This window comes from Drosophila obscura, unplaced genomic scaffold (genome assembly GCF_018151105.1).
Source record: "Drosophila obscura isolate BZ-5 IFL unplaced genomic scaffold, ASM1815110v1 contig_150, whole genome shotgun sequence".
NCBI classification, from domain to species: Eukaryota; Metazoa; Arthropoda; class Insecta; order Diptera; family Drosophilidae; genus Drosophila; species Drosophila obscura.
The window spans coordinates 11,263,202-11,289,474 of NW_024542736.1; the positions used below are offsets into that span (position 1 = coordinate 11,263,202).

General features: G+C 48.9%; 5 protein-coding genes across 6 annotated transcripts in view; 3 read left to right on the top strand and 2 right to left on the bottom strand.

Moving 5' to 3' along the window:
* Positions 1–61: 61 nt before the first annotated feature.
* Positions 62–1,366, top strand: LOC111066508 (pyrroline-5-carboxylate reductase). Its single transcript, XM_022355195.2, has 2 exons — positions 62–1,120; positions 1,189–1,366. The coding sequence occupies exons 1-2, from the start codon at positions 342–344 to the stop codon at positions 1,250–1,252; spliced, it is 843 nt and encodes a 280-aa protein (XP_022210887.1). The 5' UTR covers positions 62–341; the 3' UTR covers positions 1,253–1,366.
* Positions 1,334–2,475, bottom strand: LOC111066506 (pre-mRNA-splicing factor 18). Its single transcript, XM_022355193.2, has one exon. The coding sequence runs from the start codon at positions 2,386–2,388 to the stop codon at positions 1,366–1,368; it is 1,023 nt and encodes a 340-aa protein (XP_022210885.1). The 5' UTR covers positions 2,389–2,475; the 3' UTR covers positions 1,334–1,365.
* A 272-nt stretch (positions 2,476–2,747) lies between these two features.
* On the top strand, positions 2,748–3,785 carry LOC111066509 (coiled-coil domain-containing protein 124). Its single transcript, XM_022355196.2, has 2 exons — positions 2,748–3,249; positions 3,315–3,785. The coding sequence occupies exons 1-2, from the start codon at positions 2,792–2,794 to the stop codon at positions 3,499–3,501; spliced, it is 645 nt and encodes a 214-aa protein (XP_022210888.1). The 5' UTR covers positions 2,748–2,791; the 3' UTR covers positions 3,502–3,785.
* Positions 3,786–10,935: 7,150 nt separating this feature from the next.
* Positions 10,936–16,827, top strand: LOC111066497 (chromatin modification-related protein eaf-1). The gene is given in 6 exon segments (XM_022355178.2): positions 10,936–11,021; positions 11,567–12,356; positions 12,358–13,119; positions 13,121–14,236; positions 14,310–14,513; positions 14,515–16,827. Coding segments are annotated over 5 exon segments (4,752 nt in total). The 5' UTR covers positions 10,936–11,021; positions 11,567–11,573; the 3' UTR covers positions 16,402–16,827.
* A 2,216-nt stretch (positions 16,828–19,043) lies between these two features.
* Positions 19,044–26,273, bottom strand: part of LOC111066396 — a 53,757-nt gene continuing 46,527 nt past the window's right edge. Inside the window, exons 5-9 of one of the 2 annotated variants that reach the window (XM_022354964.2) lie at positions 23,163–23,361; positions 22,999–23,084; positions 22,672–22,927; positions 20,795–22,602; positions 19,044–20,737 (exon numbers count right to left, since the gene is read on the bottom strand). In XM_022354964.2, the coding sequence (XP_022210656.2) occupies positions 19,891–20,737; positions 20,795–22,602; positions 22,672–22,927; positions 22,999–23,084; positions 23,163–23,361 (3,196 nt within the window). In that variant the 3' untranslated portion in view covers positions 19,044–19,890. Of the gene's footprint in view, positions 20,738–20,790; positions 22,603–22,671; positions 22,928–22,998; positions 23,085–23,162; positions 23,362–26,273 lie in introns of those variants that run through there. The other variant, XM_022354968.2, reaches the window with a different exon arrangement.

The following is a 26,273-nucleotide window of genomic DNA, read 5'->3' on the forward strand; positions in this document are numbered from 1 at the left end:
ATGTGTTACATTTTTTCTAAATACCATAATTAAAGTGAGAATGAAGCTGACGATGTTCTTCGTTTTTTGTCAATTAAATGTATACACTTAAACCCAAAATTAGTAATTTGTTGCCAGTTATTTAAGTCTTGAATCTAGCTTTATTTTTACTCTAAAATTCTGGCAGCACTGCTCCGAAGACAGATGCTATTGATTAGAACGGCGATAAAAATCCAGTCAAACTCAATTATTACCCGGAAACCTTCCACGCAGATGCCATAACGTTAGATAACACCAATCAATCATTACAAGCTAACATCTGAAGTGCATATTAATTGCAAAGGGCTACAGTAAGCTTCACGATGGCCAAGCTGGATGAACGTATTGGCTTCATTGGAGGCGGAAACATGGCATTTGCCATTGGCAGTGGTCTTGTTCGCTGCGGCATTGTAAAGCCCAGTCAGGTGCTCGTCTCGGGTCCGCATATCGAGAACCTAACCCGCTGGCGGGACTTGGGAGCCGTCACCACCGACGAGAACTGCGAGGTTCTGGAGCACACAGACATTGTGTTCATTTGCGTCAAGCCGCACATCCTAGGACCCTGCGCCGCTCAGCTCAAATACAAGCATGTGCCGTCCGCCAAGGATGCCAATAAGCTCATCGTTTCCGTGCTGGCGGGCACCACGCTCAAGGCCCTAGAGGAAAAGTTCGACTTTATCGAGAGTTCCGGCCTGAAGGTGATCCGGACGATGCCCAACACATCCATGCAGGTCGGCGAGGGCTGTACCGTGTACACGGGCAACGCTCGGGTCACTCACCAGGACCTGGAGAAGGTGCATCTAATGCTCAACGCACTGGGACTGGCGCAGCAAGTGCCGGAGCAGATGATCGACGCCGTCACCGGCTTGGCTGGTTGTGGACCAGCCTTTGTCTACACAATAATAGAGGCTCTGGCCGATGGTGGTGTCAAGCAGGGTGTTCCCCGGGCAATGGCTCTGCAGTTTGCAGCTCAAACCTTACTGGGCGCCGCCAAGACTGTTCTCATCACCGGCAAGCATCCGGCCGTGCTGCGCGATGAGGTTTGCTCACCCGGCGGATCCACCATTGTGGGTGTGCACGAGCTAGAGAAGGGCAATCTCAGGTGGCGCAGTGACACGCATTCCACCAATTATTAAAGTGTTAATGTCCTTTCTCTTTGATTCCCTGCAGGGCCACTCTCATCAATGCCGTGGAAAAGGCAACTCAACGCTCAGCCGAGCTGGGAAAGAAGTGAGGGGCGTCGCTCGAACGTCTCCCCATGCTCTCTATTTACAGAATGCAGTTGCATTTAAGTTACAAACTTCATGTTGCTATTATATTTATGACTAATATATAAACGTTTCGACTTTATTCACGATCCTTCTTGCTAACATATTCGACGCACTTGGAGGGATCTGTGGGGAAATATTCCTGGCACTTGGTCATCAGTCGCTTCAGGCCCTGTATATACTTTCGCTGCGTCTCGTCGTTCATTACGTGCGCCACGTTCTTGGAGAAGATCTTTTCACGACCCGTACGCGCATGGATGCCCACCATGGTGACTCCGATGGGCCACGGGGCATTGCCGATGGCCATCTCCAGGTAGGCATCGCTGGCAGTGATGTAGTTGCGGTTCAGCAGATGTTTGACAATGTCGCGCAGGCTGTCCAGGATGTCCTCGGGCAGCGTGTGGTGCTTCAGCTTGCGGAACAGCGGCTTCACGTACTCCTTCGTCTGGGTGTAGATGACGCGCGTCATTTTCACCTTTGTCGACATTATCTCGTGCTTGCTGTAGGTGGCAATCTGGTCGTTCCACAGCTTGAGCAGGAAGGTGAGCAGCGTGATGATCACGTCCATGTCGTAGTCCTTGTTGCGACCCATCTTCTGGGCCATTGTCTGTATGCTCTCCCAGGAAACAGACTCGTCCAGCTCGGCCAGGTCAGATTTCTTGTCCTCTTTGGCGGTGGGTGCATTGGCGAACATCTCCTGCAGATAGGCGGCATCCACCTGCTCCATGGCCTCCTGGAAATCGTTGCGGAATCCCCGGTTAGCCTCTGGTTGCGAGATCTCGCACTGCCGCAATCTGTCGAACGCCTCGGGCTCCGTCTCGCCGAATATGAGAATGGGTTCACCGCGCTCCCGCAGACGTCGGATGACCTCTGTGCGCGGCAGTATGTTCTGTCCATCGGCCACAAAGCTGTAGGCACCCTCCGTGATCTGTCCCTGCGCCACGACCGACTCCTGCTTCTTGTATCCCACTTTCTGCAGCACTTCCTCCGTGTTCTTGGCGTTCAGGTCGCCACGCTTGAAGTACTTCTTCTTGTCATCGATCAGCTGCTTATCCTCAAGTAGTTTCCGTTTACGGGCTATTTCTTTCCTTAACAGGTCCATCAAGCGAGGATTTTAATTGTTTAATTCGAATTTGTAAACAAAGATGCGATACAACTTTGGTATTTAATGTGACCAGCAACGAAAAATACAAAACTAGTGATGTCATCTTTTAGGTCGGCAAAACAATTGGAATGAATCGATATTTGGCAGAATGTAGAATTCTTTTAAAAAATCACGTAGAAACACCATTTGGTAGACCTTCCGAATAACAATTTATAATCTGAATCAAAATCCGCTTGGAACAATTAATTAAGTTATTCAAAAGCATCCAAAATAGTTTTAATTAATACATTCTTCAATATTATTTTCTCGGCCGATATATCGTTATGTCAACATATAAATTTTTATCATCCCTACAGAAAAGACAAATAATTTGCAAAGTTTGGACCGCAGCTCGCTAAAAATGCCAAAGAAAATGGGTATCAACTCGAAGGCCGTGGAGGCGCGCGAGCGGAAGGAGAAGGAGCGCAAGGCAACCCAGGATAAGAAGGCCAAAGACGCCGAAGATCGTCTGTGGCATGACGACGACAAAAGTCTGGCCAAGAAGCAGCAGCGTCGCGAGGAGGAGGAACGCAAGAAGGTCGAGGCGGCCAAGCGGAAGGCGGAGGCCAAGGCACTGCTGGACGAGGAGATGAGTTCCATTAGCACCCAGCGCAAGCAGCCGCTGGCCAAAATCAATCGCCAGCAAATTCTGGAGGAGGTGGAGAAGAAGCAGAGAAACCTGGATGCCATCAACGAGGCCAACAAGCCCGCCGCCACTCGCGTTGTGGTCCAGACCAATGTAGTGGAGGAGAACCTCAATCGATCCCTCGCCGACACCGATGTAGCCAGCAGCATTGACCAGGCGCTAATTGTTCTCAGGTGAGTCCCATCGAAGTGGTTAATCATTTTTTGAGTTTCCATAAGCTCTTGTCATGTTCCAACAGTGTCAACGAGACGGACGAGGACAAGCATCCCGAGAAGCGAATGCGCGCCGCCTACAAAACCTTCGAAGCCAACAATCTGCCCCGCATCAAAGCCGAGAATCCCTCGCTTCGCATGTCCCAGTGGAAACAGCTGCTCATGAAAGAGTGGAACAAGTCGCCCGACAATCCCTTCAATCAGGCGCGCTAGCGGTCGAGGCATCCCCACCCACCCATGGCGACGAGTGTGCGTACTCTAGTGACTCTGCTGCCGAGCAGCTAAGAAATTTTCAACGCAATGAAATCAATTTTTGGATTAAACGCCGAATTTAATTTATACACAAGCTAAAAGTCGGAATAAACTAACATTATTTATAAAGGCCAAGTGCGAACGTCCTGGGCAGCCATGATACAAACTTGATGCAATTTCGGTCCCTTGAAAACTGATTTAAAGATCTCGTTCCTTATGCAATTAAATCAAGAGTTTTATATATATTTAGAGAGCTTTCCTTTGCTTATTTAATGACCAATTTTGATTGGCCCCCCCCATGCTGGACGGAACTTTGTGGCCCTGATACGATTCCGGTTCCACGTTCGCCCTGTTGTGCTTATGAATGAAGTAATTACATCTATTGCTTTGATTGCTGGCCGTCTATGCGCGGCTCAAACTGTTGTCATTTCAAACTTTTTACCCATCTCTTTTTTGTGTGTGTGTGTGTTTTGTGCGGTGCAAAATAGAGAGAATAATAAGTGCTTCCGCTTTCACTGCTGGGGCTACTTGCAAGTTTGGTGGCGTTTGGTGAACCACGAACATACACACACACACACACATCTTTTGGGGCGTAAGGCGAAGGCATCTCCAAATAAATGTACGTAACATCAGCGAGTTAAGTATGTGCTTAGCGTCATTATGTGTGTGTGTTTTTGCGCATTAAATTTGATTTTATATAAGTCTCCTGATATTAGGTCTTAACTGAGCGATTTTCCAAAATATAAAGTTGCCTTAATTACCTTTTCTGACCAACTTTCATTTGGAGCCCAAATATTGAACAAAGAATTCGGGCGTCAGGGCAGATGGAAAACGGCATCCACTTCCATTATTTACTGATGGAGATCATTGGGAATGCTCCGAATCAAAAACGATTTGCTGGAGCGCCATAGAAAGGTACGAAAGATGGAATTTGAAAATCTCCTTTCCCTATTAGCGAGGACGTTATCCGTAAACATAATATTGGCACTGCCATATTTTGTAATTGAAAATGCTACTGCTGATGGAGGGGAGATTGTTTCCAGCTTACATCTCTTATCGTTATCCCACACATCGTTCACTTTTTAATGGTTAGTGTTAGCGGCTTTATTACACATCACATTCCGAAGATCACTCGGAAGCGCCTCCCATACCGCATTCAACAATTAAAATGTTCCACTGCAGTAGATTCGAATTTTAACAGTGGCTCTGTGTCGCTGTTAACCGTTTCCAACCGCTTGAGCTCCAGGTCCAACTGTCAGCTGGCGGTTTTGCTGCTGCTGCTGCTGCTGCTGTTGCTGTTGGCTGCCATTTGCCGCTGGGGCTGTGCTTTCTTTTTAATAAAAATTTCTTTTGTCGTCGCGCAACTTCATTCAAACCGGGACCGTCGAAGGCAGCGGACGCGTCGTGGATCTCCGACCCAAACCCAAACTCCAACTCCAACAGAGACATCTTTGAGCAATCGAACGCGCGAGAGAAATGTAAATGCAAGAAATACCCATGCCATATTGAACCCCAGCATTGTGAGTGTTGTTTTGCAGCTGAGAGAAAAGAAAAGTGCGAGACGTGTTAGGAAAATTGAAAATCAACGGAAATCGCAACAACAACAACGATAACAAAAACGGTAATCGTGTGTGTTCGCGTCTCTCTCTTCGTCGCTCTATCTCTCTTGTGTTTTGTGACTGTGTGAATAAAGTTCTTTTGTGGAATAATACGAGTACCATCACCATCCAATAATAAGGATATCTAGAGCTGGTCAGCGAGTAGACGGGTAAGCCGGGAGTATTAACAGAGCCCCAAAGGCCCTCACTCATAGAGGAGTCCTCTGTCTTGTAGGTTAAGCGGTTAGCAATGCGTACCGCGCCATTACAGTTAGAGCTAATTAGCATACTGCCTGCTATCGGTAAAAAACTCAACTCAACCCATCCCACCTGAGCAGAAGCCGAAGCCAAAGCTGATGGTCACCAATGTGGAAATCAGGGCAAGCGAAGCGACCCACACTCTCTACCCCTCACACTGCACCTGCACTGCACTGCATGGCACTGACACTGGCCAAGTTTGTGGCTCAAGTCTTTTGTTGCAACCTCTGCTATGTTTGTGTTTGTGTTTTCTGCCCTTTTTGCCGGCACTTTTGCAGACTTTTGCAGCAAAAAGCTGCTCAGTTTTTAGTACGAGCATAATTACGAGTATGTTGGCAGCTGCTACTGCTCTTCCGTGTCCGAGTCTTTTCAGATCTCTCGGTGTGGCTTACTTTTCTCTTCATCAAATTTGGTTGACCTACAAATCGTGGACTACATGTTAATTGGTGTTTATTTTCATCTCTCTGGAAGAACATTCCCCATTCTTTTGGCCAAATATTGTGAGGTTCATTGACCATCGATGTCCGTACGAGTACGAGTACGAGTACGAGTGATGCGATGGTGTTATGTAAATACACTAGCTGATGGTTTTCCTCGGATTCTGGTAATTAAATTCATACTTTGCATGAGATTTGATTGGGGTTTGCGTGTTGACGGCGTTATGCATGCGGCTGAAGATTATTCAATCCACAGACCAAGAGCCAACGAGATTAATTGGCAGTTGGCCGTTAGTTAATTTATTACTTTCACAATAGGTCGGCGCCGCTCGCCTCCCAATAGGCCGGTAAGGAGACCATTGTCCGCTGTCTGATTTATAGCCATCGCCAGCGACCCAAATTGGCAATTGTTAGCGAAGCAACAGAGAGAACTTGGAGCAGAACTTGGAGCCAACCCATTTATTTGATGGCACGCGCGGGCGCTGTCTCTACCCCGGCACCCCGCTATTGCAATTGCATTAACAACAACAGCTCAGCCGACTGAGCCAAAAAGCCAAGTGACCATAAAAGAGCTGCTTGTAATACAGCAGTAGCAACAGCAACAGCAGCAGCAGCAACAGCAATAACGGTTTGCTGTGGGCCTGGCCTAAACCGAATTACCTACAAGATCTGAGTGATGTACGCATGCCATATAGGGGGCTGGGGGCTGGAATGCCTGGCTTCCTTAGCTGGTAGGAAGTCACACTCTGCCTCCAAAAACGTACTGACAGCCTTGAAAGATTTATTGGCTGCACCGCGGATGGATCGCAGAGCATCAGCAGCAGCGTGAGGTGATTCTTCAAATGGCAGCCCATTCCCCATTCGAGTCAATCATCGCACGGTTATCTCCGTTATCTTGGCTAACCAAATGCATCTGTTTGGGGTGCCTGTGCTCGGCACTTTCCTTTTTATTTGAGTCGTGTCCAGAGGCTCGTGCCTGCCTGTCTGTCTGTCTCTCTCTCTATGTTTCTCTGCTATTTTCTTGCCATTTATATGTATTTTTGGCTGGTCTCTCGGCCAGCGGCTATTTGCTTTGGCTCCAACTTCAACTGCAGCTTAAACGGACTCTTGGCCACGGCTGTCATTCAACGCTTTTCGCTCAGCCGTTTCCATTTGATTTCTGCGGACAGTGCGAGTACTTTAATAATAGCAGCAATTTTATTGTACATCTTATATGTAGCTCGTATGCGCCTGCCTGTGTGTGTAATGCATAATTTTTCCCGCTTAATGCCATAAGTGGTTGTAAATTTTCAACTCGAGTCGACTTCATTAAAACTAATAAAATGAAATGCAACGAAAATTCAAGTTTTTCCCTCACACACACACACACACACACACTCGACTTGAACTTCACACTCTGCCGCGGAGGCAGGCTGAAAATTTCACCATTTCTCTTTGAAGAACCTACGCTGCCCGTCGAATAGCTGCCGGCCGAGAGACTGCGTATTATAATTAAGATTTCAGGCACGTTGCCTTGACTTTCATTGCCATTTCTTAGAGCCCTCCCTCCGTCCGTCCGTCTGCCGCTGTTTCGGTTTATTGATTTTAGATTTTGTTTCTGCTTTGGGTAAGGAACCCTCTAACCGATTTGGCCAATGGGGTTATACATTTCCATATGCTAATCCCCCGCTTAGCATGTAGGTGTCACTTTCTTTCTTGCCTCGCTGTGTGTGAGTGCGGAAATCCAAGTGGCGGATTTCCTCTCAGCCCCACGGGAATGTGCTCGCAAATTTCATGTGATTGCAACACTCGAATGATTCATGAACGCCCCAACACCAGGCTCCGGCCAAGGTGTGTACACCTGCCAACAGAGCTAACAAGAGTTGTGGCAACAGCCATCCAATCCAACAACGCCACAAGAGATCAGCTTATGAGTCGTTGTGGTCCGGCCAAGACCGATTACGCACCTTAAAAAGTGAAATTTCTGTTGTTTCTTTCTCGTTTTTGCCAGATAAAAAAAAAAAACCAAATGCAAATTAATTCGTATGACTAAGTTTTGATTTGCCCATGAAAATGAATACCTGAATGAAGTCCATCATTAAATGGAAACTTGCTGCAGCTAAAAATTCCTCTGGGCCTCGACTCGAATTTGAATAGCTGCAAGATGGCACCAGGCGGGCGGCGGGTGGCGGCAGGCGGGCCCCCTGCAACATTCCAGCCAAAAGGCGGAGCACTCGCCATTGAATGTTTGTCCAATGATCGTTAACGGGGTCAGGCACTGTACACGGGTTTCTTCGGCTGCTTTGGCTGTTGCTGGCTATCCCCCCTAGTCCCGTCCCCGGTCTGGCTTGTGCCTGGCTGATTCAGTTGAGAGAAAAACGTGAGCCAGACAAGCGGGCAACTTTACAGATTACACATTGCCTCATCTGCTGGGGCGACGGGGCGAGGGATCGTGCAGAGGGGGCAATCAAAAATTTCACTGATTTTAATTATTTCTTTATTTTGCGTCCTACCGTTCGTTCTGGTTTGGCTACTTTGCTGCGGCTTCTCGGCCAAATGGTGTACGTTGCGTTGCGTTTCTTTCGGTCTGCGGTTAAAGTTGAGACATAAATTCGTTAAGCCATAAATAATTCTCTCCTCTCTCTCCTCCATCTCTCTCTGTGTCTCTCCGCGTCCGTGAACTGGCTTCTCTGCGTGATTGTGGCGCCGCACCACATTGAACCACAGCACATAGCACAACAGACGAAACCACACTCAGAAGCTGAGCGAGAAATTTTTGGCTGCCAAAAGTGAAAGTTGCAGCTGCCTGTTGCTGCTGCTGCTGCCTGTTGCTGCTGGCAATGCCATTGAAATGAAATGTAGGAAAGCGGTAGCTGCCCCTCTCCCGCTCCCTTTCCCCTGTCCCTGCTAGAGGCCTCCATAAATCAGAGACCCGCCAGAGACAGTTTAAAGTTGAGTCTGGCCCAGAGTCTAATGACTTTGCTCTTTGTCATCGTTGGTGCTGTGCTGCGCTGTGTGTGGGGGGGGAATTAACCCAACATTTTCATGATTATGGGTGTTTCGTTTTGTCGTGGATTAGGTTTACTTTACCACGCTTTTGATGGTTATGATTTTGGTGCCATTAAAAATTACAACTAATTGCGGGCGCACTGTAATAGACGTGCGACTTTTCTGTGTCTCTACCGGGGCGGTAAAAGTTATGCTGTGGGAACTGCCAGTCAAATGAGTTAATCAGAGACCAATGCGAATTGTGTAATGTGAAAGTAAAAGGTAGCCAGCCGCCAGTAAATGAATAATTATCTACTCCAAAACAGAACAGAACAGATTAATTTTTTCTACTGTCCCAAGGAACTGGGTCAGCAGTACTCGTTCCGGGCTAGCAGGTTCATTGATCTTTTTGTATACGAAATATCACATACCACATACCACCAAACGCCAAGACAGCGCTGGCCACAGTCCGTTCATAACTTGTTTCAATATTTAAATTTAATTAAATTAGCACTTTCTACAGGCCTGTTGACTACTTCTGCGGACAGTGACGGCCAGCCCAGCCGTGCCTCATATTGAATAATAATTACAAGCAATTAGCACAGTGACCCACATGCTTAAATTATGAAAATGAAAATTTGTGTGGTGCGCGGATGCCCAACGAATTCCTTCAGCGCTCAATGGAAAGTGGCAATCGACAAACGACAAACGACAGGAATGGCAGCGGCTCGGCTCGTGTGTGCAATGAAAATCACGTTCGAGTGTCAAGAAGTTTGTGTCTTAAGTCTTTCGTTTCTGGTTGAGCGCGTGCGCATTTAACGATCCATCGCGATGACAGGTTTTTCTGTTTTGTGTTTTGTTTTATTTGGCATTCTACAAAAACAGGACGCTTCATGGCTGCCGTTGCTGCCTCGCTTTTGGCCAGTTGTTCTTTTTTATTAGCATACTGATAAAAGCGAACGTGTGTGTGTGGCATGAACATTAAAAAAAACATGGAAAGATGAAAAGATGAAAAGATGATGGAAAAAGTAAACAAGTTTCCTAAATTGTGACCCGATTACCCAGTTAAGCAGTCTGCGGCCTCCGTTTATGAGTTATGGCCCATCCATTGCCTGTGGGAAATTGAGCCAATTGCTCGACATTTGCATAACACTTTGTATTGGCCGCAGACGTTTGTCTTAGAACGCCAGAGAGTATGTATAATCATTGTATATGCTCGAATCATTGACAATTGAAATGAAAGTTGAGTTCGACTTGCAGCTGGCTGAAAAGCAAACACAAAATACAAAATACAAAACAAAACCAAACGAGTTGCAGGCTAAATGGATAGATACACTCATTGCTGGCTGGCCACAATTGTTTCGGTTGTTTGTGATCTGTGCTCTGTGGCCGTGCCACATGCAATTGCGAGAGGAAATCTGGAGTAATAACCATAGCAATTTGGAGACAACACCGACCGGGAAATTACCGCCTGCCAATTGGCAATGCACTTTCATTTGAGATTCTTTTCGAGCAAATCAAAGTCAGAGCTCTTTTAGCTCTTTCCGTCTGCACTTCAGCACTTCTGCACTTTGAATAAATTTCTAAATGGCTTGATTGACAGTCGATGCTGCTGTGATTAAGCCGCATAATGAGACTCGGCTTGGCATTGGCTCCCTGCTTGGCTTTGAGTGGCTTTTGCTTTTTGACATTGACGTTGGCTTGCTGGCTATAGCTGTGGCTCTCGCTGGTGAGTCAGTCATAATTAGCGTTGTGCCCGTGTGACACTATCGACGGTGTATTTTGATTGAATGAAAGTTGAACTGTGTTTTTGAAAGTGAATTTCTGTGTGTGCGCGCCATTGAAGATGAAGCGAATCGAAAGCATTCAATTTGGGGCCTTTGGCTGTCGCAGAGGAAGAGGCAGAGACAGTGGCAGCGGCAGTGGCAGAATATATTGAACAGCATTAGACAATAGTTGGTCTAAGCGGTTCAGGTCCATTCAATTGGCATTTGGCTCGTTTGACATAACAACCACAACAACCAGAAATAACCAGGCGACAACAACAATAGCAACAACAACTCCCAGACGGGTTTTTCAAAGTGCAAAAACTGGCTGCTCACATTTGGTAAAATTTCACTTTTTCCTTTTTATTTGCTGAGGCTGCTGCAGCTGCTGCGAATACCCAGTCCAAGCAACAGTCACTCCGCACCACATTTGGTGTGCACCAGTTGGTTTAATTGTAAGCGACACTGTGTCTACATACACTACACGTAGTGGTGTCCCGTGTCCAGCATTTTGATCTGCACTCATAACGCGCAGGAGACCGACCTGCTCCCTGAGTAGTACTTCGGTTTCGGTGTCGGTGTCGGACTTGGCTTTGGCTTTGGCCAAAAACACTTCTCGCCCAGAAGCGGCCACAGTCATGTCTCAATTAAAGCTACCTACGGTGTTCGGCCTGCTGACAAATTGCCGCGTGGAATGGCAATGTGATTGTCTGTCTGCCTGCCTGCAACAGCAGTACACCAGCAAAACACTTGCAACACCAACACTTGCCACAACAGTTGCCACGACAACTGGCTGCAATTTTCGCACCATAAATGTGGAAGCGGTCTGCAGACTCAAAGCTTTTGAAGTGACAGCGGCGGCCTTGCGGGGCACTCTGAAATCAAGAGTGGTCTTTGCTGGGGCGGAAGGTCTGCTGCTGACAGATTAACTCCATCCCACATATGCACAAAAAAAGATGAAGTTTCAAAGATTTCGTTTGTTTTTTTTTTTTCTTTGCAGCCACAAAATGATTGGCACCCTCGATTTCAGGGTGCTGCTGGCGTTGCTGGCGTTGCTGTGCTCAACGAAAGCCACAACACCCACGACAGAAACACCTTCGGCTCTGCTGCCCCTGGAGGCCCGCAATGCGGACATTTCGGGCGAGGAGGACATCATCTCCACCAGCTATGTGCTGCCCAATCAGATATTCAACGAGGGCAAGCCGTACTATCCGCGTCACGATCCCGTCTCGGGGCAGCTGGACTTTAGTGCCAAGAAGCAGGCCGGCATCCAGCCCGAAATCAACGAGGTGCTCGATCCCAATGAGAAGATCGTCCTGAGTGCTGCGTCCTCGCCGAACATACACGACTTCCTCAACCTGCCCGTCAAGTACTCGTCCTCGAAGTTCGTCTACCCGCTGGTCTCCAGCTCGTATGCCAACCTGAAGTACCAGGGCAGCAACAAGAACTACATAACCAACAAGAAACCCACCTCCGTGGTGGCACCGGTCACGCCTCCGCCGCCCAGCTACCACAGCTCCAATTACTTTACGGTGCCGACGACAAAGCTCACGGCTGTGACCCCCACGGCAGGCGCCTACTATCCGCATCCCAGTAGCAGCAGCAGCAGCAGCAGCACCACTACAAGCACAACCACCACGACCAAGACAACCACCACAGCAGCGACCACTACCAAAGGAACCTTGCCGCCATCGCGGAGACCCATCCCCGTGACGACAACAACCAGCACAACAACTGTTCCGGCGGCCAAGTACACCATAACCTCCCGTCGGCCCATTCCGCTGCACGTTAGCATCCACAACCACACAGCCGCCACGCACCAGCACCACCCGCAAGAAGTTTGTGCCCACCAAGAAGTACAGCCCCGCATTGCCCAGCACCAGCAGCAGGACACCGATCGAGCAGGAGGAGCGACGTCCTGCAGCAACGCACCAGCCTCGTCCCACTCCCAGCAGCAGCGATGTGGCCTTCACCACCCACCATGCCACACCCCAGGCAGCCATCTTTCCCACAGAGCCCACAACGACCACGAAAATCTACACAACCTCTAGCACAAGTCCACCCGTTGTCTTCACGGAGGGACCCACGCCACCGCCGCCCTTCAGCCCCATACCAGGCACAGGCATTCCGAATCTGGATACTGCGGATGTGTACCACATTTTGGGACAGAAGAACACGCAGGCAGAGGAGCAGCAGCAGCAGCAGAAGGAGCAGCAGTTGCAGCAGCATCAGCAAGAGCAGCAATATCAACAACAGCAACAGGAGCAGCAGCAGCATGTGCAACAACAGCAGCAACAGCAGCAATATATGCAACAGCAACATATGCAGCAGCAACATATGCAGCAGCAACAGCAGCAGCAGCAACAGCAGCAGCAGCAACAGCAACAACAGCAGAAGCAACAGCAGCAGCAACAGCAGCAGCAGCAGAAGCAACAGCAGCAACAGCAGCAACAGCAGCAACAACAGCAACAGCAGCAGAAGCAGAAGCAACAGCAGCAACAGCAGCAACAACAGCAACAGCAGCAGCAGCAACCACAGCCCCCACCAAGGCCGCCCAATGACGCTCAGTGACATATTCAACAGCCTGGCCGAAGAAGAGTCCGCAGTGGCGCACAACTACCAACAGAACCAAGGATTCGATGCACAGGGCAATCTAATAGAACCGATTGCACCCTCAAAGCCATCGCCGTTCGCTATGCAACATCCACAGACCCGTCCCGGCGCACCACCCCAACGTCCAACCACACCAGGAATGCCCAACACTGCCGGACAGAGTCCATACCCCAGCGATCAGAAGGTGATCTCGGGCAGCCAGGAGAACTACAGCAACGAATATGTCTCCTACCAGGTGCAGCAGCCGAATGTGATGCAGTACCGACCCGTGCCCGGCCAAATCAACAACGTGGTCATCTCGCCCGGACAGCACTCGGCCTCCTTTGTGCTCGGCAGTCAGGTGCAGCAGGTGAGCGTGGGCCATCCCAGCGTCGAGAAGGAGCCACTCTTTGCCAAGGACACGCCGGGCGTGCAGTACGGCCAGGTGATCAGCGAGGATATTGGCAACATAAAGCGACCTGTGCCACCGTTCAAGCCCGCTGCCGCCCAGGAGCCAGCGATGCCCACGAGCTATCAGCAGATGCCGAGCGTTCAGCAGAACTCAAACTTCCATCAGAACGGAAACATTGCCACAGCTGGAACCACTGTGCCAGCCGGTTCGTACCAAGAGCCCCCGCCAGAGGCGCCCAGCCCATACCAGCAGCTCCCGCTGATCGGTTCCAGTCTGCGACCATCGAAGAAGCCAGCGCCCCCGAAGCCAGAACAGAGCGCAGCAACATCTTACCAACCCACTCAGGCGTCGACACCACACCAGACGCCACCCACACGGCCGGGGATGACACAGGGGGATGACACCAAAGATCTTCTCGTCTCCAGCAACATTCGGTTCCCAGTTTTGGCCGAGGAGTCCGCGGAACTTGCATCTTCGGCTGTTGTGCCCGGTCCGCCTGCCGGACCCCACATCAATGGCCATGCACAGCCGCTGAGCCTGCAGCAGCTACACAACTCCAATCCCGTTGTCTTTCCCAAGGTCAAAGACGAGGAGACGCCCGGCGCCAATGTGCAGATCCAGCAGCACGAAGTTGTCAACCTGAGCCAGCAGCAGAAACAGCAACTGGTGAGTCTGCTCTCATTGGGAGCATTGAAACCACTGAATCCGCCATCTAATCTTGCCTGTTTCCATCCTCCAGAAATTCCCTGCTCAGCAGCAGCCTCTACATGGCGAGCAGCCCTCTCGGGATATGGAGCCGCCGCCACGCTACCCCAGCACCTCGTCCGGGCCACAGGTTCCATCCACGCCCGGCAATCGTCCGCCCTTCTACAATGAATTCAGCCGCAAGCCACAGGCTGGCCCACGGCCCAACAACTTGCCCAACATTCTGCCCCAGTTCCGGCCCAAATGCGAAGATCTCCAACGGCCATCCGCCACCACTGAAGCAGGAGGCGGGCAACATCCGTCTGCCCGCGCAGGGCATGAAGCGACCCTACAATCCCTCTGCGCCGCCCCATTTCGCCCACCGCCGCCAGCCCCTGCAGCAGCAGCAGCAGCAGCAGCAGATGCTGCAGAAGCGCTACCCCATGAACCGCATCTCCGAGTATCCAGTGGGACCACAGGGGGGCATCGGTGGCGATATGAACAGACGCGTCTACCGCCAGCCACCCTACGGGGGCCAGAACATGCCCTACCACCCGGATCACATGTACGCCCGTCGTCCGAATGCTCCAGGTCCTGCCAATGGTCCTCTGCGATCTGTCGATGGCTACCCGGCAGAGCGGCATGCCCCGACAGCAGGCTCGGAGCCCTACCAGACCATCAACGCGGAGGGCGCGGCAGACTTTGAGGAGGAGGATCTGGTGATCAATGATCCGCCACAGCCGGTGACGCCCAGCAAGGATCGCATGGGCGTGGAGGAGACCAAGCTGGAGCCCGTGGTTACCCTGCAAATGCTGCAGTCCCAGAAGAAGGCGGTGAGTCTGCCCGGCGACGATACTGGAGCAGGAGAGATTCAGGTTACGGCCGACAATGATCCCCAGGAGGCGGAGACCTCAAATCTTAGTCAACAGACTCTGGACCCCAGTGGCATGTACGTGGTGTTCCCCCTGAAGGGCACGGAGAAGCAACAAATCGAAGGAGAGGCACCTTCTGCGCCAGCCGAGTACCAGAACACTCCGTTCTCGGTGATTCGTGACCAGCCCCAGGAGCCGATACTGAAGAATAAGAAGCCGCAGTCCCTGCAGCAGCAGAACAAGGCCCAGCAGATGCCCAAGGAGAAGTTTCCGTATCCAATCGAGAAACCCGATCCATCCTACTCCGAGCTCAACTCGAATCCCGTGCCAGGCGTACTGATTGCTCCCCGCATTATCCACGGAGCCTTTGGTACCGGAACAGAAACGCCCATTGCCATTGCCTACACGCCCACAGAGCCCAGCAGCTTCCGGCGAACGTCTGCACCTGGCGAACAGGATCAAAATTTCTCCAACATCAACCTGGCCACGCCCGTGATCGGCGAGATACGCCAGGACACCCAGACGGAGGAGGGACTAAGCAGCGACTTTGACCTGCGCGGCCAGAACTACGAGAAGAACTTCATGGCGCCCTTCTATCCGAGCGTAAGTCTGGGCGGAGGCGAAAGCGGAGCCAGCGGTGCTGCGGCCGTCCATCCCACACTCAACAACTGGAACATTGTGCCCTCCACTACGGATCAGGCGATCTACGAGAAGAACAACATCAACCGCGCGGATGTGGAGCCAGCTGAGGAGACGAGGGCAACGGAGTCGGTCACAGCCAGCGCACTGACAGCGGAGAAGAATGCCGAGCTGGACAGCTTCCAGCCGCAGCTGCAGGGCGGATTCAAGCCCATCTATCCGCCCGGCTACCAGCACGTGGAGCAGGTCGCGGAGCATGAAGACGCCAAGAACAGAGACCAAGACCAGCCACAGGCATTGCCTCTGGTTTCGGTCACCACGAGCACAGCGAAACCAGCGACTGCAGTCGCCATTAGCAGCAGCAGTTCGACCTCTACAAGCACAACCAGCACGACATCCACCACCAACCAGCCCGGAACCACGAAAGCTGTTGGCACAACAACCACCCAAGCGCCAGCTGGCAGCGTAAAGCCCACACAGCGCAAGAAGTCCACCTTTGAGACCAGCCTGGCGGCCCTCCTGTTCGGAGACGAGGACGAGGAGAATGGAGCTCGCAAGTCCGCGGAGGTGCCAAAGGCCCAGGCCGGACCACGGAATGTGCCTCGCATGGGACCCCGAAGTCTGACGCTCAGCTAAGTCGAGGCGCTCCGAGCTGTTAGTTTAGTCCAATTTTAGTTTGTATTATTTATTCAAAGTTCTTGAAAGCAGGGAATCTGCTTAGAAATAGACGATGTGGTAATCTAGTTCTTGTTCTACAGCTTATTGTTAGTCGTTAGCCCATACACATACACAAACAGAAACAGAAACTCATACACATACACGCAGCTAGACCATAGCCACCATAGCGAACCATCAAATCCCCATTTACCTAACGACCTTACGACCTTTTGCGAGTCTGATTTGAATGTATGTACGTACGTGGAAAACTTTCTCATTGGACTCCCGAATCGTCGGAAATGAGATAAACGATTTTTTTGTATTATTCCACCTAACACAAACCTTAAACAGTACTCACAATTTGCAAGATTATTATATGTACCATAGAAATCAATGGAAAATAAACGAAATTCTGATATTATAAATTATAATTGGGATATTTATTTCACCAGGTAAGGTTCACATAAAGGAACACTTAAATATCTTACATCTGGTTGTAAGGAAAAGTCGAAAAAAGGAGAATTAGTCAAACAATTTACGATTTGCCGTTTATCCATAGATTTTTATGAGCAATACCTTAAACGATGGCCAACAACCTACATATATACAAAAAATACAAAAACAAAGAATATAATTTTTATTTTCGACTTTTCCTAAAAGTATGTAAAGAGTAACCCGAAAATTATTTTATGATTTAAAATTCATATGCAACTAAAAGTATGCTACACTGTTTTTTTTGCCAACGCTTTAGCTAATTTCTGCTGCTTTCAACAATTGAAAACAACAAGTTTTGTTTTACAACAATCGACCACAACACAAAACCATGCCTTCTTCCTTTATTATTGTGTGACGGCTTCCTGTGATCGGAAAAACATTCTTGATCCTTGGATAACTACTTCGACATCACATTAGTTTCCTAATCGAAATTTTTATGCCTTAGGTCCTTTCCCGATCTGGCCATATTTGATTCTTTCGTGACCGGAAGAGTCCCGCCAACCGCTTGGCACCCGAAATAAATATTTATTATTTATTTATTTATTAAAAAATTCAAAAAATGTTATAACAGCAATATTTGTATTGTTCTTGAATCCAAAGTGATTGCGAAGTCATTCCATTTTCCGAACGTTGTACGAACAGGCAACGGGATATATGTAGATATATCCTGTATTATCCGGTTAAGGACACTGATGGGAAAAATAACTGCATCGGTAGTAAATTCAGTCTGATAAAACAAAAAAGATGGATGGATTTCAATGCATTCATTGGCCTGCATTAGTTTGAATGGATTACAACAATCTATTTCCCTCGACATCAATTGGTTTCAATGGATTTCAATTTGCTATTTCGATTGTTTTCAACCAACTTCAATCGTTTTCAATTACTCAAATCGGCTGAAATGCATTGAAACCGATTGAAAACCAATCCAGTCGACCAAATGATTTCTACATTACATTATACGCAAATTTGGACACGAGTATACACCGTACATGTGTAAATTCGTGCATGTAGATGTATGTAAAAGCGAAAAGGCAGCGTTTATGTATAATCTACATGCAAACATATGTACATATATGCATAGTGTATGGTGTATAGTTAGTGGCACTGGGCCCAATCTATACTCTTTCAAACGCAATCGAAAGGCGGTCTTTTTTCTATATCTGTATTTATTGATTGAGTACAAGTCAGTTTACAGTTTTACAAAATTCTTCGTGTGTATTAAATTTATTCTTTCTTCGCTTTTATGATAGTTAAAAACTGAAACAGAGTCGTTACTATATATGTGTATATGTATGTATGTATGTATGCCTGGGATGGACTGTGATTCCAATGTGATAATATAATATAATACTTATACATTCTATGCACGAACATTGGCAAGTGCATAAAATGTGTTTGATTGGCAACCGGAAATGAATTTTAAATTCATGATTTTCTAATGTTTGGCCTCACATAGAACCCATTTAACAAGACGATGCAATGAGGTTGAAGTGTTATATGTATGCTCAAATGGACGACATCAATTTCTTAACAATCCGGTACAGATTAACTCCTCTGAATGGTATATACACATATCATGCTTTACAGATCGATTTGCAGCTATTTACACTCGTGCGATCTTAATTAATTTCTCTGTTGAACAGTTTCTAAGCTGCTAAAGTAAGTTGCTTCAGTTGGAGCCGAACGATACTCATTGATTTTCGATACAATAATCAAATCTAGAATATTTTTCTATCGTTTGTATAATGGAAACTACTAGCCAATTCATAAATGGTGGCTCTCAGTCTTCGCCTTTTCACTTTTAAAATATGTATTCGTTTTTCTGATAATTGAGAGTCTAATTGCAGCCGAATTAACACAAACAAAAATATGTGTAAGAAACGAAGAAAAAAATATAGAAAAACCATAAGTCAAATCCAATAATTGTACACGTATTAAATTTTCCAATTGATCGGCCATCACGTGCTATCAATCATGTGTGTTGTTTGGATGGGTGTATACATATGTATTTATTTTCAAAAACAAAAACTTAAAACCTACGCCGAAATTAAGCCCGTTTTTGGGCTGGATAATGGCCAATGGTAAAAGGTTCTCGAATCGGGGCACCAGCTGTACAGTTTTCAGGGGGATAATTGGGGGAGGGGGGTGGCTTTCAAGTCTTACAACCTCACGTTGAAAAGTCTACATAGATATAGATATTTAACTCTTGTTTTACCTTAAATGGTAGCTAATAGTTACAGTTAAAATGTATGTATTGCAATATGCCATTATATATATATATGTAAATGTGTATATTTGTATTTAGATTTTCTTGTATAATAATTTTGTAGACATAATCGTTTTTATACAGAGTTTAGACCAAACAAAATTCAAATAAATTAATGTATATAATGTACGTGATAGTATGTATGTGTATGTATAAAGAATAGCTATGCCATTTTTGTAGGAGTATACCAGCGACAGGTTTGATTAATTAGAATAAATACTTTCCGCTCTGTTGTGGGCGGGGGGGATGCGCACTAATTTAGCATAAAATGTATAGCAAATGTAAATTTGAAGGACTAGGAACCAGTACGATGTACGATATATGTATGTATGTATGATTATGTTTAGGTAATATGCATACAAAACGATATATTAGACACAATATTTCAAAAACTAATACAAACGATTTGATTACTCTTATGCGCTCTTGGCAAAACATTCTTAATTTTTAGTAGAATAATTTGGCTTATCTGCAATTGCAATCTGCTCTATACACAGGATACGATACGATACGGATACGGTAACTAAATCTAGAAACTAAATATAAATTTTGTTGAATTATTCTCCCATCGAGTGGGGGTGTACTCGTACTGCCGGCTGTGAAGGAAATTTGAATCTCAAGGAATTGAACGTAACTTCCCAAACTCATTAAACAAAAAAGTTTATAAAGGAATCAGTGGCATGGCTTATTAAACTATCCTGGGGCTATCCGCCCTGGCCGCTGCTCATCGCCTGATGCTTCTTCTTGTCGAATATGGGCAGTTTCGACTTGACCGCTCCCTCGCACACCATCATCCGCTGGTGGGCCGGCTTCTTGTCCAGATCGAAGCACAGGGCATCTGGGTTTAGGTGTCGCTTGAAGTCCGAATAGCGGCGCGACTCATACGAGAGGTAGTTGGAGCCCAGCGCAGAGGCAGCCACAGCCGCGGCCACAGTACCATTGCCGTTCCGATGATGTATGGACGGCGGCGTTGAGTCCTGGCGCTTGCGCTCAAAGTACTCCACAATCTTGGCTATTTGGGCCGATCGTGTGCTCGGCAAGGCCGTAAAGGAGCGATCGTCCCAGAGCAGCGAATCGGAACCCGCCAGGCTGCTGATATCATCCGAGCTGTCCGTGTAGATGGACGAGGTACGATTCTTGCAATACAGCAGCTGATTCGTGGCAAACTGACTGCGCTGCAACAGCGAGTGTATCTCCGAGTCCAGGGCCAGGCGATTGATCAAGCCGGCCGTGGCAGCCATCTGCGGATCGCTCACATTGCCGCTGAGCAGGGCGTGATGGCAGGTGTAGCGACGTTGGTGCGGACGCGGCGCCACAATTTCGGCATCCAGATCATCCATGGAGTCCAGCGCCGTGGACGACGATGTGTTGGCGCCAATGACTGCGGCGGGATCGTTGTCGATCAGCAGCACCGACGATGAGGTCGAGGAGGTGTCATTGAGCAGGTGATTCTGCTGCTGTTGCTGGGCAGCAGCGGCTGCAGCGGCCACAGCAGCATTCGATGTAGAAGTCGCATAGTAGCAGCAGCGACACAGGCTCGCCAGTTTATCGCTGAAATCAGTTGAAGATTAGTAAGGTATTCCACGCGGATTTAGCAGGCAAACTCACTTGATTTCACTGCTTGCGCTGCCTGCTGCGTCGAGCATAAGCTGCGTCTTCAACTGCTCGTAGCAGCAGTTGCTGCTACTGCTGGCCGCGCCGCCGCAACCAAACCCCAACGAGCCCATTCCGTTGAGCTGCCTGCTGAAGCTGTTGTTGGTGATGGCCGCGTCCGACTCCTCGTTAAAGCACGAGAAGAAGCCGCTTTCGATGGAGTCGCGCCGCGTGAGGTTCGTTTTGAGCTGTTCGCACGAGTTCTTCAGCTCTTCGGCGTTCAGATCGCAGGCGTTCTTTAGTTCCTCCAGCTCTAGATCGGTGCACGATGAAACGGAGGCGGGTGTCTCCGCCAGGCGAGCCGAAGAGCCGGACAGGGGTGTGGGTGAGGCGACTGCTGTGGCCGAACCACTGCCCGAAGGCAGCTCTTTGGACTTCTTTCCACAGTCGGTCAGATCCTCGCAAGAATTCGAATCAGCGGCAGCTGTGGCGGCAGTCAGCGTGATCGTCGAGGCACTGGCCTTCAGCAGCGTACTGCTCTCGAACTCACTGACGCTGTTCTTCATGCTGGTGCCACTGGGGCCGCCCCGAAACAGGGGATGCGTGTAGAGGGAGTTGGCGCGGTACTTGCGGGCCGCTGGGACTGTGGAGGGGCGCACAGCGCTGTCGTCGCTGCTCGACTCGGCATCGGCACAGTTGCCGCCTCCGTCGGGATCCTCGCCCTCCGAGGTGCAATCATCGCAGTCGTCCTCTTCCGCCGGTGGAGCTTCCGCCACTGCCGTGGCTGTGGCTGGCACTGCCGCTGCATTGCTGACCCGCTGGGGCAGCTTTAGCTCCATGCCGCTGTACTTGCGCGTCATTTGCGGCGAGACGGGCAGACTCTTTGGTTCACTGGGCGTCGCTGGTGTCGCGGCTGCTTTGGGAGCTGCAGCTTCACTGCCGTCTGCTGGCGCTGTGCCCTGAGCCACGGCCTTGCTCTGCATGGCGGCCAGCTCCTTGAAGAACGGCGCCAACATCTCGAAGCACGAGCTGAACAGATCGCCCACTCCGGCGGCATACGTCTTTGGATTGGCGCCCAAGATCTTCTTGACGCCACGTAGCTGCGCCAGCGCTTCGAACGGATTGGGTTTCGATCCGCTATGGTCCTTGTTCGTCTCCGGCTTGTACTGCGGATCCTTCAGGCACATCGTTTCGCCCACCTTGCGCAGCGTCAGCACGGCAGACAATGGCGGCGGCAGCGGCGGCGGCTCGGGCACAACAACCGTCGGCAACAGGACGGCAGCAGTGGAATTGCCGGAGGGCAGCTGCCGGGGCGGCGTCGGTGAGTGTGTGGAGGACCGCTGACGCTGCATCTGATGGCAGCGCGCCTTGTCACTGGGCGACGTGTGCATCGGGAAGTGGATGATGTTCTCGCTCAGCGAGCGCCGATGCAGCAGAATCTCGGCCTCCAGCTTCTGGGTGGCTCGCCGCACGCGAGACTGCAGCATGTGGTCGTCAAAGCCGTGGCTGCCGGCCGATCCATTCGGCGTGCCCGGCAACGCAGCCGATGCCGACTTTATGGGGAATCGGAAACCTTCCTCATCCACGTCCCGCAGATGGCGGGGCGTCAAAGTGCCGGCCGGAGCCGTGCAAATTGTGCCCACTGTCGGCACAGAGGTCATGGCCGTGGCATTTTCGCTGTCACTGCCGCCTGGCGAGCAATTCATCAGCTCCAGGGAGCTAAGCGGACTGGCGCCCGCCGACGATTCGTGCTCGTATTTCTCCAGCAGCAGCGTCAGCTTCTTGGTGGCATCGTGGAAAGTGGGTCGGCTATTGGCATCGTACTGTACAGGAGGCAGGAAGAAGTTGAATCACTACAATCAACAGGATGTTCTGTGTGAATGGGCACTTACGATGCAACAGTAGAAGGCCAGCCTTAGCAGCACTGGCGGTGTGTCCATGGGACAGAGCTCCACAAAGGCCAGATAATCGAGCCCAAAGGATTGCGTGCGCGGCATCATGTCCGGATCGGCCTCGATGCGTGCAATAATCTCGCACTGGATGATGCCAAAGGAGAAGATGTCGCTCCTCTGATCGTACCACTGGCCCTTCAGGCACTCGGGACTGACCCAATACGGCGAGCCGACTGTCTCCAGGCGTGACTTTCTGCTGCGCACAAGAGGTAAGGTAAGGTAAAAGATCAGTTTCCGCTCGAGGAAAATGCTCAAGGATCCACTTACGATTTCACTGGTATCTTTGCGGCTAGGCCAAAGTCCCCCACGACGGCTTCATACTGATCGTTGGGCAGATTGCGTATAAGTACATTCTGAAAGCGCATTAAAAGTGGAGTAGGTCGATTAGATCATCGTTTTTGTCAGCTATTTAAATTCAGCTCGCGACTTACCTTGCTCGTCAGATCCCTGTGAAAGATGCCGGCGTCGTGGACATATGTCATGCCCCGCGCTATACCCAGCGCCAGTCTTATCTTCTGCGTGCCGCTTAGCGGCACCTCCTTCTTGGCCAGCAGCTGCTCCAGCGAGCCGCCATTGATGTACTCGGTCAGGGCATGCAGCTGTCCCTCCTGCACACAGACGCCCATAAAGCTGCAACGAGCAGAAACAAAGGCAAAACAAAAAACTTTAAGCAAAACTTTTCCACTGCATTGACATTTTTGGAGCTGTCGCACAAATAAGTTTCACTTTCAATCACACCGCCCGACAGCAGTGGGGGTGGGGTGCAGTGTCCCTGGTGCAACTCCCTCAACTTCAGCTTCAGATTTCGATTGCTTATCGCCGTCCGACATGCAATCAGCCAGTGGCCCCTCGCCCTGTCTGACTTTTGTTTTGATTCGTGGCAAAAATGAAATTGTAATTCGAATCCCTCGATGCGGCAGGAGCACGCAATAAAAAGTGAAAGTTTCTCCATTGCCAGAGTCCCTTTTGGGGGCAGATAATCGGGAAGGGTTTGGCATTCCAGGACCCCTAATTGGCAGTAAAGCGACTCCTTCCTAAGTAGTCATCTCCATTTCCTGTTGCCAGACAATGTCAATGACTCCCAGCTAAGAGCACACTCAAAGACACAGTCTGAAGACGAAAGAATGTGTCAAACATTCCGAGAAAAGTTTCTTTTAAGAAAAGTTGGAAACTAATTTAAAATGCAGAAAATTACTGGAAATAATGTTTGTAACTCGAACAAAATTGTGTGTAAATTAAATAAACAAAAAGTACTGAAAATGAGTTGAGAGTATTACCCGAAACTGGATATAATACATTCATCTTTATCAACAATTGAATAAACGTTCCTCTCCTAACTGCTCGCATTACTCCAGGATTTCTTCTTCTACTGAGAATGCAAAAACAAAATACATGTCGTGTGCATGACGAGGCGCAATGAGGGCGAAGGTGACTCTGGCCCACAAAAGCAAAACCAAAATACATTTAATTTTTATTTTCAATTTTCCTCAGTGCACAGTGCCTGCAGGATGAGGTGAGGTCATCTACAGGCTCTTGGCTCTTCGCTTTGTGCTCTGGGCTTAGACCGGAACTGTAAGCTTATTAAGAACGTAAGCAAGACATAAAGTGCCAACGCATGCGTCTGCTGCTCCTCCTGCGTCCAGTACTCCTCCTTTCTGCTTGCTGCATTGTGTGCAGTCAGGTGAAAAAGGTTAAGTGCTGCCAGACACAAGGCCCACAAGGCTCTCCTCTGCCAAGGTGACAATGAACTTTGCTTGAGTCTAAAGCATGTCAGGTTGCATCATCCAGAGGACGGGCAACCTAACTTCAGAGTACTTCAGAGTGTATGGAAATATGGCCAAACGATTTGCGCATGTGACTCAAGTCCCGTGCAGGTGTTCAATAAATCGTAACATTCCGATAAGAGTGCCTTCGCTGCTCGCTTCAAATTTGTCTTCATGTCGATTGTGTTCTAATCAGTTTTTGGTTTTTTTTGCGGACGGGCTTATCTGTGGCACATGCTCGGGCTCTGGCTTTGGCTCCGTCGCTGGGCAGTTGGTCAGCGGCCTGCTTATAGCCATGGCCAAAATCATTTGTGCCATCATAAGCCAAATAAAAGAATGCTCAAAATTCTGCGTCGTCGTGTGCCTGATAAGGTTTATCACCCGTCATGGCTCCAAAGCAGTTCCTCAGTTGTATAATCGAGCCAAGCAAAAAAAAAAAACACAGTCGTAAAAGTGGCGTCTGAAAGCCATGATATACGGTCTATGGCTAATTCGATGGAACCATTAATTTTCACTTAGAACTCGGGCAACTCGGAAGATCGGGGAACACTAAAAATTAATTTCATTAGGTTAACCTCAAAACATCAAAAACGTTAATAAATTTCGCAGTCTTTGGTGGCCCAGGCCCCAGCGATAATTGTTTTCAGCACGCAACCAAACAGCCTGTCAGGCTAGCCCTCTCACCACTCCACCCGAACGTATCCTAGCCACTGACACCTCGTCAGGCTGCCAATAAGGCTGACAGCTTGCCACTGCCACTTGCCGCTTGCCGCCTGCCTGTCTGCCGGTCTGCTTGTTGTTCTCCAGGGTGCGTGTGGTGGAAAGCCCCGTATACCCCATTACTAGGGGAATTCCCTTGCATTTACATATACAGCAAACGCACAGTAGAGTGAACTAATTCATATAAAGTCTGTATGCCCGATAACTGTACTCATTACTCATAACTATAGTTGCGATATAAGTTTAAAGAAGAGATATATATTCTAAACCTAATAGGGGATAATGGAAGGCTTAAAAGACCTCATCGCCAGAAACTATCACGGATTAATATCTATAGATTCATTGAATGGAATAAGAATTTAAATGGTGACTCTTTCTAGGCCGTTTATACTCCTTAGATCAGAGTTGGGCATGCATTTTTCATTTGGGACATGTATTTTCCATCCTTTTGGTGCAATTCTCGGGCATTCTCTTTTGAAGAATTCGCTTGTGCGGCCCGAGTCGAAACCACCATTTAGGAGCGATGCGAGCAGTTGGATACAATCTGCTTGAAAGTATTCAGTAAATTTACAAAAAAGTAAAGTACACTCCCCTGTTTATCAAAAAGCTCACTCCGTAGAGCCTTCACTGTGTTCGCATGCAAATGGGGTTGGCTTAAGCCACCTGTTGCCTCAGTTTCCGGCCGAGGGGGTTTATTGACTTTGCGTGGTTATGCGGCGTTACACAAGATATCACCCCAGAGATAGAGCTATCAACGACCATTAGCAGGGCTTTCAGCTCAAACACCCCAATGGAGAAATCTGGCGGGTTGCAGGTCACAGTTCACACTCAAGAAGATTGTGCATCAGCAATCAATGCCCAGACCCAGGTAAGAATATAATCCAGAATAAAAAAAAGAGTTATTACGCTGCATAAAAGAGATTGAAATGTCTTGCGTCGGAGTGGAGGGCATGACCCTTTCGATGACAGCCAAGATGCGAGTGTGTGTGTGTGTGTGTGTGTGTGTGTGTGTGTGTGTGTGTGTGGCAGACACATGTCAGCCGTAATGACGATGACGCG